The 13769-nt window shown below is 38.2% G+C and overlaps 1 protein-coding gene across 2 annotated transcripts in view; it reads left to right on the forward strand.

Annotated features, from left to right (window-relative positions):
• The window catches only part of LOC144978275 (uncharacterized), a 32567-nt gene continuing 18798 nt past the window's right edge, over positions 1 to 13769 (forward strand). The window contains exons 1-4 of one of the 2 annotated variants that reach the window (XM_078924125.1): positions 1 to 95; positions 9986 to 10120; positions 11038 to 11121; positions 11519 to 11574. In XM_078924125.1, the coding sequence (XP_078780251.1) occupies positions 9998 to 10120; positions 11038 to 11121; positions 11519 to 11574 (263 nt within the window). In that variant the 5' untranslated portion in view covers positions 1 to 95; positions 9986 to 9997. Of the gene's footprint in view, positions 108 to 9985; positions 10121 to 11037; positions 11122 to 11518; positions 11575 to 13769 lie in introns of both variants that reach the window. The other variant, XM_078924134.1, reaches the window with a different exon arrangement.

The raw sequence follows: 13769 nt of genomic DNA on the forward strand, positions 1-13769 counted from the left end.
CCCAGCCTCACAATTTCCCAGCACTCAATGATTCAACTTCCTTTCCCCTTGTCTTTGTCTGCTCAACAAGGAGTCCCAGTAACATAGACACGCTTGTGAGTATATAGGTACCTGCTTTCCATCGTATTATTAGTATTAGAATTGTCATATGAAGGTTGCGACGTACTTACTGGATTTAAACCCTTCTTGCCATTTATCAGTAGGCTTAATAGTTTGTGCTTGCTTCAACAGGGTCTCATCTCATCCTCATACTCTTACGCTAACTTTAGTCATAGGCCGGGAGGCTCCCGGCTAATTGCTAAGGCCAAGGCCCTACAATTACAATAGACAATAAACTCTCACCAAACTCATTGGTCATAATGCACAGTTGTCAATCCCTGAACATAGGATATTGCTCAGTCTCACTTTACAACTGTCATGGTCTCAGTCTCATGGGGATCAAGACCAAGACTATGCCATGCCCAGCCTCCTCCCCTCTTATTAATTATTATTAATATTAACGAAGTGACTATTCTCACCCCCGGATGCTAGAGAGCCTCGCCTTTGGCCTACCAACCTCCGCTGCACGTCCAACTCGCCTTGAGCATGCATTCACGTAAAATATAAAGATTTTTTTTAAAAACCTACCTCTGTTTCAAAAACTAGCATCTTTCAACTTTCTAAGAAACATTTTGATTTTTCAGAACTTTAGTTCGTTAAAAAAATACCGGCCAATCTGACCAGTTGAGTCGAATGAAAACGAAATTTTGTTGTTTACACGGTTCAAAGGAAATGTCGTAAATAAGCTTTCATGGACTTCCTGTGTTGTTTTTACAGTGTCACGTGACCTTTTTGAGAAATTTGTCGTCTGCTACAAATAATTAGACCGGTAGGGGGTAGATATTTTCGTTGGCGAAGAGAAAAAGTGAGTATTATTTCTTGGACTTGTAGAGAGGCCTAGGGTCCACCAGCAGTCAAGTTGATTGAATAAAAGAAAAAAAGGCCTTTTTTATCCGCCGCCATCACCACCGTGAGAGTGGAGGGGGGGGGGGGGTGCATGCCGACGAGAGGGAGACGTGTCGATTGGTGACCTTGGTGACGTAGACATCTCAAGGATGCTGGCAGTTGCAGTTGCAGGTGTTCTTAACCCCTTAACAGCGAAACTAATTTTTTGCTTTTAGATAGTAGTTTTAGTTTGCTTTTATCTTTATTATTGTTAACGGGGAATACAGCGTTTCCACCAAGAGAGTAGTCAGACTATCGCAACTCGGACTTCAATTGTCTATAATAGTTTTGCCGTTACTTGTCTTTTGATGATAGAAGATTTGGTGTTAGGTCAAAGATCGAATTTCGCCGCTAAAAGGTTGCATTGCTACTGGGTTTGCTCTCCCCCCCTACCCACTTTTTTTTTTCTTCTTTTTTTTCACCTTAGTATTGTTGATTGCTGCTATTTCCTTTTTTATGATTAGCAAGTGCCGTAGGAGTCTCACTGGATGCAGGAGTACTGCAATTAACCCTTTGCCAGTGACACTGATTTTTTTGTTTTTCAAATAATAGTCTTCATTTATATTATTTTTTAACGCAGAAAAAACAAACGTTTCCACCATAAGAGCAGTAAGAATATTGATAAAAAGCGCTTTGAGCACGTTGGGTGGATATTGCTCTATATAAAAGCTCAAGTTTTTAAATTGTAATTTGTTTTTTGTCTTTTGATGAAAACGGTAAGATTTTATTTTTGGTCCAAGTAAGATTGATATTCGCCTTTAAAAGGTTAAGTTGTTTTTTTTTTTCAGTTTTTTTTTTTGTTTTGTTTTTCAAATGCGGATACGCTGCTTCTTCCTTTTTTTTCTCAACTGGCAAGCTATCGCCGTACTTACCCGCATGGCTTGCACACACAAAAGGATACATCTAAGTCACAAAACCTTACATCCAGGTCACAAAATCAGACAACTAGGCCACACATCAAGACATCTCTGTTTCGTTTGTTCCAAGATAGCAAAACAAACCAGACGTCTTGGAGTTCGAAAAAGCTTTCCATAAAATATTTGGTATTTGCAAGACCCCCAGAAACCAATTCCCTATACAGCTCTTGTGCACGGTTACTTATGACCTTGATTTCTTTCGTACCCACCCCCCAAAATCCCACTTATTGTGTGGTATAGGCAGAACATAGTAAATAGCTGGACTGCCACATGCGTGACTAAATTGGCCAAAGAGAGAATCTATACTTTGGCATTAGACACCCATCACCTGATGTCTTGGTTTTTAATCCTAGCCTAGTGAGAGAGAGAAAACAAAACAATCATACATGTATCTGCAAACAACAGAACGTTTTCATTTTACATTGAGATGGGAAGGGGAAGGGATAACATTATGACAAGAGAGAGAGAGAGAGAGATGGGCGGGGGATAGTAAGGGGGAATGGGTAAAGATGAAAGAAACAATGGGTTGCCTGATGACGTAGATCAAAGGATTGTTACAGCGGTGTTCACGGAGCGTACTTCGTGAAATTTTAACCTTTTACAGTGACACTGATTTTTTTCTCCAGATTGCTTATGCAGAAAAAATCGTTTCCACCAAGAGAGCAGTAGTAAGAGTATATTTCGACTCGGGCTTCAATTATTCAATTAAACTATAAATCGCAAAGCTTGTCTTTTAATGATAACATTAAGACTAAGATCTGGAGTTTGGGGAGTGTAAGATGGAATCTCGCCATTAATGGTTAAAATTGTTTTGATTTTAAAAAAACAACTCACACACACACACGAGCGCGCGAGGTCACGACAGCGAGGACCATCACTGACAGAATGTTGCAACGGTAAACCGGTTTACGTGTACATAGATCCTGAGGCTAGATGCTCCGTTACAGTGTACGTAGGCACTCCCAAAAAAAAAAGGAAGAAAGAAAGAGACACACACACACATATACTCACACACACACACACAGTCTCGCATCCTCTACGAACTAATTTTGCGCACCAATTTTTACTGCACTTATGCACCAAATTGCATACCTATCTAGGGACACTTTTTTCCGTATCTTTTTCTCAATAAACTTTTTAAAAACCTTTGTTTTGCGCGGCTATGCCGGCAGGCGGCTGGCACTAGGGGCACCAACCTATGGGTCAGACGAGAAAAACACACGATTTAGCGAGGAATGAAACATGAAAATATTTAGGATATAATTTCAAACACAACTTTTGAAATTCATCAAGGATTGTCTAGTACCGAATGTTTTTTGATAGAAAACAAATGTATCTTCAAATCTAAACTGCTTTTGACGGTAAGCGGTAAGTTTTTATTTATTTTTCTGTCCAAACGAATTATTTGTCCTGGTTATAGAAGCTAAGTATTGGTAACACCGGCTCAGCTCTCTAGTCTTCATAATAGTAGTCCACAATTGTTGTATGTTTAATCCAAAGGTTGTAATGCCGTAATTTGTTAAGTTTCTTGTCACAAGTTGCACAATTAAAAAAAAAAATCAAATCCAAATCGCAGAAAGCCGGCGACGTTTTTTTCGGTAATCCAATCGGCCGGGAGGGGGGGTAGGGGGGGTGAGAATAGAGGCAGCCATTAACGTCTTCATAATAGTAGTCCACAATTGTTGTATGTTTAATCCAAAGGTTGTAATGCAGTAATTTGTTAAGTTTCTTGTCACAAGTTGCACAATTAAAAAAAAAAATCAATCAAATCCAAATCGCAAAAAGCCGGCGACGTTTTTTTCGGTAATCCAATCGGCCGGGGGGGGGGGGGGGGGGGGGTGAGAATAGAGGCAGCCATTAACGTCTTCATAATAGTAGTCCACAATTGTTGTATGTTTAATCCAAAGGTTGTAATGCAGTAATTTGTTAAGTTTCTTGTCACAAGTTGCACAATTAAAAAAAAAAAAAAATCGATCAAATCCAAATCGCAAAAAGCCGGCGACGTTTTTTTCGGTAATCCAATCGGCCATGGGGGGGGGGGGGGGGGGAGAATAGAGGCAGCCAACGAAGTGACTATTCTCACCCCCGGATGCTAGTCTTCATAATAGTAGTCCACTATTGTTGTATGTTTAATCCAAAGGTTGTAATGCAGTAATTTGTTAAGTTTCTTGTCACAAGTGGCACAATTAAAAAATAAAAATCAATCAAATCCAAATCGCAAAAAGCCGGCGACGTATTTTTTCGGTAATCCAATCGGCCGGGGGGGGGGGGGGTGAGAATAGAGGCAGCCAATATTAATGCGTAGTGATTTTTATGCACCTTAGTTGACGGCGGTGTATCTTAACTGATCGTTTTTATACACCTCCGTCACGCATGCGCATTCCACCCAATTTCATTAGCGATATTGTGTTTCTGTACTTGGACATGGCGAAAGTTCTATTGTGACATCTGTAGGATGTTTTTGAAATTTATATAAAAATAATAATAATTTAAAAAATCGAAATATAAAACCAGAAAATAGAAGTTGCATTGAAGGTAAAATAATGTTTTAGAAAGACCTTATTAAATGTGATGAACAGGCAGGTGGCAAGCTGTCAGACTCCAACCTTGAAAGTACCGGGTTCGATTCCCATTGTTGACATTTTTTTATTTATTTTTTTTATTTACTTTGTTTTTTTTTTTTCTTTTTTCTTTCTTTCTTTTTTTTTTCAAAAACTTTTTTATCATGTTTTTAAAAAACTTCGATTTTAATTTTCTAAAATTATTTATTTATTTGAGATCAGTATTTGTGTGCCATGGTTCTTTTTACTTTTGATTTTTAAAATTATTGTTATTATTCTTTAATTTATTATCATTGTACATCGGTAATCACTAAGCAGCGTGCTAAACTACAATCTAAAACTATTTAAAGCTCATGGATGTATGCAGCAACATTTTCATTAATTTACCATCACCTCCAGCGGAGGTGTATAAAAACGTCATCTATTTAATGGCCACAGATTACATCACAGACCCATGCTGCAAAGCCCTGCCCTCTTTTGATTCTAATAACTAATAGAGTGGTGACACACTACTGTAGCAAATAATCCCGCTCACTCTCAATTCTCCTTGAATTAAAAAAGATATTACCTTGACAACTCCTTGAATTTCAAAATGGAAATGCTATAGAAACCTGTTGATAGTATTATTATTATAAGTTGGGAGTGTAATTCGACATCTGAAATTGGTATGTATTTTGTCACCAGATACAGTGGAACCTCCCGATTACGACGACACCTCCGAATAGTGACAACCTCCTGATAACAACATTGACCCCTGGTCCCGATTTTTTTTTCTATTCAAGATCAGTAAAAAAAAACCTCCAAATAACGACACACTTTCTGATAAAACCTCCGAATATAACGACATCATTTTGGCGATTTTCGACAGTTTTCATAGATATCTGATACTAAAAATACTGAGTATGAGTACTCACAAAGTTTATAAAAATGATTCCTGCTTGAACCTATGAGAACGCAGCTTTTGAACCCAATGAGAACGCAGCTTTTACCACCATTAGGTCCAATGAGAATGCGAGTTACGCCAACCAGTGAGAGAGCGAGTTTACCAACCAAGCGTCAATAGTGATAGAAGATTATTTCAAGCCAAACAAGTCTTGATGTTCATAACAAAATAAGGATGATGAACCTTTTTTTACATTTTTAATGGATAGAGAGAAACAAAAATAAAAGTAAATATAACCAAAAAAAAAAACCCCAAACATTTTTAATGCGGACATGTGTTCCATTGTATTCCAACAGCTGATCACATGCCGGTCCCCTGCCCGGATAAACTGCAGAGGGAAAATGGTACTGTTGTGGTGTGGTAAAAATTGGTCCCGCGGGCCTTACCACGCCCACTTTGTCCGCCATCTTGGAAACCTCTAAATAACGACATAAAAACTTGGTCCTGTGGCATGTCGTTATCGGGAGGTTCCAGTGTAATTCGACACCCGAAACTTGCAGGATTTTATCCATGACGAAATTTAATCATGAAATTTTGCTTGACTGATTGCATGAATTTATCACTTTTTGAGGGTGAAAGTTTGTTGCAATTAATCAGTGACTTTTATATAGAATTAATTCCATTTCTTGGGAAATGTTGCAATCAACCGAGTTCCGATTATCCGGAATGGACTGTATTAAAGAGAGAGAGAGAAAAGGGTCCCCTTTGGGCTTTGAACCCCGGAATTTCCAGTCAAGAGTCATGCAGCTCAACCACTATGCTTCTCTCGGCACACAAGGCTTTCGTGCCATTCAGAATCCATCCAACAAGGAGCGCACACTACATTCTGTTTTTATATGTAAAGACAATATCTATGCGGATGAAGGGTTTATATATATTAATATTTGAATCATTCATTGTTTGGATCATTTCACCCCTAAGCATTTTAATTAGTCCCTGCCTTCAGACAACCATTTAGCCCTACTACCACTATGTTGATAAATTCACACTACAGAAGTTGTTGAGGTTAGCTAATTTTCAACAGGCGCATGCACGACTCTGGTAACAAGATACACCCGAGTTTCGGGTGTCGAATAACACCCCGTTATAAGTTACGTCTTCGCATCGTTTTGTAATGTCTGCAGTGATGCCAAAACTCCGGTTTCACCGGGGAAAAAATCTGGTCTGGAGCAAAATATTCCGGGTTATGGGCAGCTTCGGTCAAATTCCTGTGAGGTCAAATTGTTCCAAGGATACCCCCTTCTCCTCCCCCCCCCCCCCCCCCCCCCCCCCCCGTGCGATTCCGAGCTGAAATGCGAAACGCGTTTGCAACGAATACGCCGATTGCTAGAATCAAGTCGACCTGAGCCTTCCTACCTATGAAAATACTGGAAAATACCGAATCCGAATAAAGGAGAGTTAACTACATTGAGAGCTCTTCAATGTCGGTGATAATTTAATACAAGTATTGACCACACGGTTGACTTGTTTACACATCATAGGTAAGGTTCTTTTATTGTCAATAGAATTGCTAAATATTTTGGGTTAAAGACACGCAGGGGCCGTGCTTTGGCTTTTAAATTGCTAGGTAGGATTTTTTGGGGGGAGGTAGGATTTTTAAGTCTGATAATCTGCTGGACACCCTGCTCTACTACTACAACCACCACCGTCGAATCATAGACCTGTAAATTCTCAGTCAATTAACTGAAATCAGTCAATTTGTCAAATTCAAATGTTTAAAAAAAGGAAAGCCAGAATTCACAAATCGTAGTCGAATGACCGTAAAGTAATTAGGAGTGTTCCACAGCGCTACGCATAGCTCATGGGGACCGTTTATATTAACGATGTATATATTGCCAAGGCTATAAGCGACGCTTTTTAGAAAAGGCGTGTCTGAACACATCCCAGGGTATTTTCACACATCCTTCGTTAAATTATTTTTTCACTTTCTAAACCCGTCGTGATCCCAACGGTGGCCAGTTTTAACTGAGCCGCCGAGTGATAAATTTCACTGTTTGATCTAAGCCAAAATTGACCACATTTACCTGGCGTGTCTTAAAAGTATTAAAAAGTAAAATGCGAATGCCGGAAGTGCGATATGTAGACACATTGAAATCGAAAGTTAGGATAGATTGCTACAAGCACATTTCGATTGCCTCACTTTGTAAACAAACTGGTTGACCGTTTCTTCACTGATTGGGTACTTAATTATAAGGAACAATGGTAAGTAGCCTAATTAATTCCCGTGCAAATTAGGACGTTTTCTGCCATTGTTTTGTTCAAGTGCGCTTGCTGTTTGCTATTCATCTCAATTCTTTGGATTTTTCTGATACGATACGGAGAGTTTCCGTGAAGTTCAGTCTCAGTCAATTTTTATAGAGCTCATTTACAGGTCTAACATCATCACTACTACTACAACCACCACCACCACATCATCATCATCATCATTACCACTACTACTACAACCACCACATAACCTACCACTACTAATACTACAATCACCACAACCACATCATCATCGCTACCACTACTAGGTGGGGTTCCTGACCTCCCATAGTGGGCAGGGTGGTACATACTGTGTCTTCTATCCCCTTATATCTGTTTTCCAAAATGCTTTCTGTCTTTGTCTTGGAATGAGATTACTTGGTTTTGTCCTGGCTGGGAGGGAAACAGTCGAATGCATAGTTATTGTTTTGGGAGATGTTATTTTATTTTCCTTGTAAATCATCTCTCTGTTGTGTACTGTTTTTGTGGTTTTTAAAAAACATGATTTGTTAACATTTGAGTGTGTTCCTCTTTGCGGGGACCTGTGCTTGTGTCTGGATGAGACATTTAGGTGATCTCAATCTAAGTACATTGATAGTGTGCCCTTGGAATCTACATCTGTTCCCTATTTGAACCAATTCCCCTTTTGTCTTACCTTTTATTGGGTGCTTTAGTTATAATTCTAAAACTTTTTAAACCATTTTCTTCCCTTTTACTGGCGCTGATATGACCTTAATGTGTTGCAAGCACCGTAAAACCCTTTTTAAAAAAACAAAACAAACACCACAACATCATCACTACCACTACAACTACAACAACCACCACCACATCATCATTACTTCTACTACTACAACCACCACCGCCACGTCATCACTACACTACTACAACCACCACCACCACCACATCATCACTGCCACTACTACATCAGCATCACTAACACTACTACAATCACCACCAAATCATCATCACTACAACTACTACAACCTCCACAACCATCACAAGTGGGCAGGGAGGTACTTACTGTGTCTTCTATCCCCTTATATCTGTTTTCCAACTAGCTTTCTATCTTTGTCATGGAATGAGATTACTTGGTTTTGTCCTGGCACTGGCCGGGTACCATGGCTGGGAGGGAAACAGTCAAATAAATTGGGAGATGATATTTTTTTCCTTGTAAATCATTTCTCTGTTATGCATTGTATTATGTTTTGTTTACATATTATATTATATGATTTGTGAACATTTGAGTGTATTCCTCTTTTGGGGACCTGTGCTTGTGTCTAGATAAGACTTTTAGGTGATCTCAAACTAAGTACTTTGATAGTGTGCTCTTGGAATCTACATATGTTTCTTATTTGAACCAATTACCCTTTGTCTTACCTTTTCTTGGGTACGTTAATTGTAATTCTAGAACTTTTTACTATCCCATTTTCTTCCTGGCGCTATATGACCTTGATGTGTTGCAAGCGCCGTAAAACCCTTAAAAACAAAAACAAACAAACAAACAACCATCACATCATCATCACGACCACTACTACTACAACCACCACCACCACATCATCATCACTACTGCTACTATTTCAACCACCACCACATCATCATTATTACCACTACAACTACCACTACCACATTATCATCATCACTACCACTACTATTACAAACACCATCATCACTACCGTTATCACCACCTCATCATCACTACCACTACTACTTCAACTACCACCACATTATCATCACTACCAGTACTACTACAACCACCACCACCACTACAAAACTACTACCACAACAACAACAATCACTATCACATAGTCATCATCACTACTATTACAACCACCAACACCACATTATCCTCACTACCATTAGGTTTTGGAGCTTTACTTCATTTGAAATAAGGAAACTTTGGATTGTATTTAGTTTTGTGTTTTTATATCATAATATAGTTCTAATCAGTGATCTATTTAGATCTATACATTATGTAAACACAATGCCAAATACCCTCCCAATTCCCTTTTCTTGTGTGCGGAAATTACTCTTTCGGCATTGAAATTCCTCCGAGTGGCATCTGAAATTCCTGTGAGCCAAATTTGAAGTTGGCGTCTCTGTGTCTGTACGCGAAAAATTATGGTAGGAATTTTTCTTGGGATGGTGGGATTTCTAAATGTCCCTGATACCTGGACACCCTGATCATGTATGTTTTTTGATATTTTGAACTGAAACCGTCAAACTAGCAATTCTGCCTTCTTTTTTTTTCCAAAGAAAGATTTAAGCCACAAGACCAACGAGTTTTCATTATGTTTAATCCCTTTATTTCATTTGTTTTAATTTATATTGTCTTTCAGTGATACCTGAAGATGACGATCAAAATCTTCTTGGGAAACCTCAATTCTGACACAACGTCAGACACGTTGCGTCCTCTATTTGAGAAGTATGGTGAAGTCGTGGAATGTGATGTCTTGACTAATTTTGGATTTGTGGTAAGAAACTTGGTATATGAAAGGTTTTTTGACCTCCCATCGTGACTCTCAGGTGGGTAGAGATCACTCTTGTCATGAGCTGTTTTTATCATCATATATCTGATTTCCTTTTCCTTTGATTAGTAACCGTTTTAAGTCAATATGTTGGAAAATAACAATACAATTGCAATACGTGTCAATCATTTTTTTAGTGGTTCACATAATCGACAGCTTAGTGTGGTCAATGAAGCACGTGTGTCGGTTTGTGTTTGCTTCTCTACAGTTTTCAATCAAAGCACGAATGTTGAAAATTTGATCTCGTTTGCAGGGAGGTCAACTCGTCCACATTTCACATTCTAGACCCATCAGACATGGGGATCCCCATCAGTGGATCTATGACAATGACTTTTTCTTGGCATGGTTGCTTTCTGAACTCGCAGTGCCCTTCAAGGCTGTGGCCCTTGCCATTGTTCCTCCGTAATAGAATCCTATACCCGATGCCGCAGACTTGTGAACCAGAACTGACATTTTCGGCTGCTTCCCATGCCCATCCATCCCCTGCTGCCAGGACTTCATATAATTCTGATAGGGATTCTCAGAGGGTACTTTGTCTTGCCCAAGGATCTCCTGCAGGTCTCTTATTGTTAGAGATAATCTCTCTCTCTCTCTCTCTCTCTCTCTCTCTCTCTCTCTCTCTCTCTCTCTCTCTCTCTCTCTCTCTCTCTCTCTCTCTCTATCTATCTATCTATCTCACACACTCACACACATTTCAACACAATGGGTTTTGTTCTATTTCTATATCATTTAATGAAGTGTTTTTGTGTGTGTGTGTGTTGTTTTTTTTTTTGTTAGAGAAAAGTTTTTTAATCATTATTAGGAAGAAAAAGTTTTTTAATCATTATTAAGAAGAATTAAATTTTATTATTTAATTTCTACAGCACATGACAAATAAGAATGATGCGAATAAGGCAATTGCACAGCTGGATGGTTACAGTGTTGATGGAAATAATATCAGAGTAGAGGTAAGTCTTCAGTTTAAAAGTTCTCATTCATATAATATAAGAAATTGCTTGTTGCGACGAATAGATTTTTTTTAAAGTTCACCGTTTTATATATGAAATGTTTTTGAGGTGGAATTTTCAGTGTCGTCTCTAATATCGATTTTCAATTTGCTACAGTGCGATGAACATGGAATTATGCGAACTGTAGGGTATTTCATTTTATGGAACCTTTCTCATTTTATTTTATTTATAAGTGCTGGCTCTCACCTTTTCATGTAACTGCGATGTGTTGCGATTGTTTTTAAGTGACTTATTAATTATTTTTTTAAAATTTTGTATGTGTGCGATTTTGATTTTAAAGACTTATATCTAGGATTGATGAAAAACATACAACTTTTTATTCTTTTTAATCTTACAGCTATCGACCGGAAAGAAAGGAGGCGGCGGCGGTGGCGGAAAATTCGACAGGAAAGGGTTAGAAAACCTTGATTGCGTAGTCTTAGATATATTGCCTGTCCGTTGATTCCTGGTTGTACCGTTCGGGTGCCGTCTGCGATTGTCACCATCATGCGTGTGTCAGCGTCTTATCGATCTCTGCATACAGCTTCTGTTCAGTCGCAAGAAGTGCTTGAATTGGTCACTGGTTCAACTGATACATGTATACACTCATTCAAAAACCCACACATGCCGTATATTAATTACACTCCGAAACTTTTTGAATTACGATACTAGGATTTTTGTCATGAATTTCGAAGTTTCCTATCTGGATGTCATCTAGCTGTTTTGGAGTGTAATTGCGGCTTAATTTTTAATCACCTGGGCGAATTAATATTTTTTAATGATACACTGGAAACTGCTTGAACTAAGAAAAAAAAAAAGAATTTCTTTTGGGTTTGTTATCTCTTTGTCCCTCCATTTCTTGCAAGTCCAGACATTAAAATATTTTTACTACTTCATCAATATTATTTATGCTTATGGGCTACAACTCTTAAAGGATGTTAATTTAAATTTTGATGATGATCGTCGATTTGTTTTGTTTTCGTTTATATTTATTTAGCTCTTGGTGAAAGATCTAAGAATAATATTGATATAATTTGAGATCCTGTCTTATGAATTGTTTACATGTGCCGAAGACAGGTTTAGACTTTTTTTGTAACTTCATTTATTCAATTCTGAGAATTAAAATTTTTTTGGACTACATTGGGCAGGTATTGATTTAGAGGACTAGCCGAAATGTGCAAAATTCACTCTCAATTTTTTTCAGTGATTACTGAAACGGTTCGTTTAAGCCTATCCTATTCTAATGGAGATTATATCAGCCGTTTTCAAAAAGACGCCAAATTCCAGTCCTCAATTTTTTTTTAAAGTCAAGTATTTCCAACATGCTCATTATTTTGTGTAGGCTTTCTGTGATATATATGCGACATAAAATTGTAATAACAGGGCTTAATGGGTTTCCAGTGGTCACTTATTCAAGTATTTGTGAATTACGATCCACGTGTACTCATTCCTGTTACGCTTTTAAAATTATGTCACATTACATAAGTTAACACATTTTTGGACAATTATTGAAATAAAACATTGAAAAACAATAAACACAGAGCATTGATACTAATTCTGACAACAAAATGACATTTATTTTACAAAAGGCATTCAGAAATCAGTTTTTGAAAACAAAGGATATTATTTGAGCAATCATCATCTTCAAAAATTTCTGGGAAAATGACAAAAATAAAAATTGTTTACCATAGTCTAGCTATATAAGTGTTAAACCACCATGAATAATATTTCCTTTCAAGTAATCATATTTAGCATGAAAAAACGTGAAAAAGTCATTCTTAACAGGAATGAGTGGATGTAACAGGAATGAGTTTTCCGTTACAGGAATGAGTAATTACAACATATTTATTCGAAAGGATTATAGATTCAATACGCTTAGTGATTGAGACTCAGAAGGGGAACAAAATGTTTAGGGCGCCAATACAATGATTTGGGACTTATGTTGGTAGAGACCCACAAAACAGCACCAACATTGTTAACTTAACTCTAGGTTGAATCAATTGATTTAAGATAACTCTTTAGTGGCAGTTCGGAATTTGGAAAGAGCAAGAAGCTGCCACATACCCATGCATGATTTTGATTTACTTAATGACATAGCGTCCAGTTTGAACATCTCTTCCAGGGTATCTTTATCACTTATACAGTGATGCCAAAACTCCGGTTTCACCGGAAAAAATTCCGGGCTCCGGGCAACTTCCGTCAAATTCCAGTGAGGTTAATTTGTTCCAAGGATACCCCCCCCCCCCCCCTTCCAACCACTACCACATCATCATCATTACCACTAGTGTTACAACCATCGTCACCACCACTACTACTGCAACCACCAGCACATCATCGTCACTACTACTACAACCACCACCACATCATCATCATTACCACAACTACTACTTCAACCACCACCACCACATTATCATCATCACTACCACCATCACCATGACGACCACATCATCATCTCAACCACCACCACCACATCATCATCACTACCACTAGTACTACACCACCACCGCCACATCATCATCACTACCACTACTACTACAACCACCAGTATCACATCATCATTACCACTACTACTACAACCACCACTACCACATCATCATCACGACCTCTAC

This window comes from Berghia stephanieae, chromosome 1, assembly GCF_034508935.2.
Source record: "Berghia stephanieae isolate SIO BIC M18660-M18661 chromosome 1, UCSD_Bste_1.3, whole genome shotgun sequence".
Classification (NCBI taxonomy): Eukaryota; Metazoa; Mollusca; class Gastropoda; order Nudibranchia; family Aeolidiidae; genus Berghia; species Berghia stephanieae.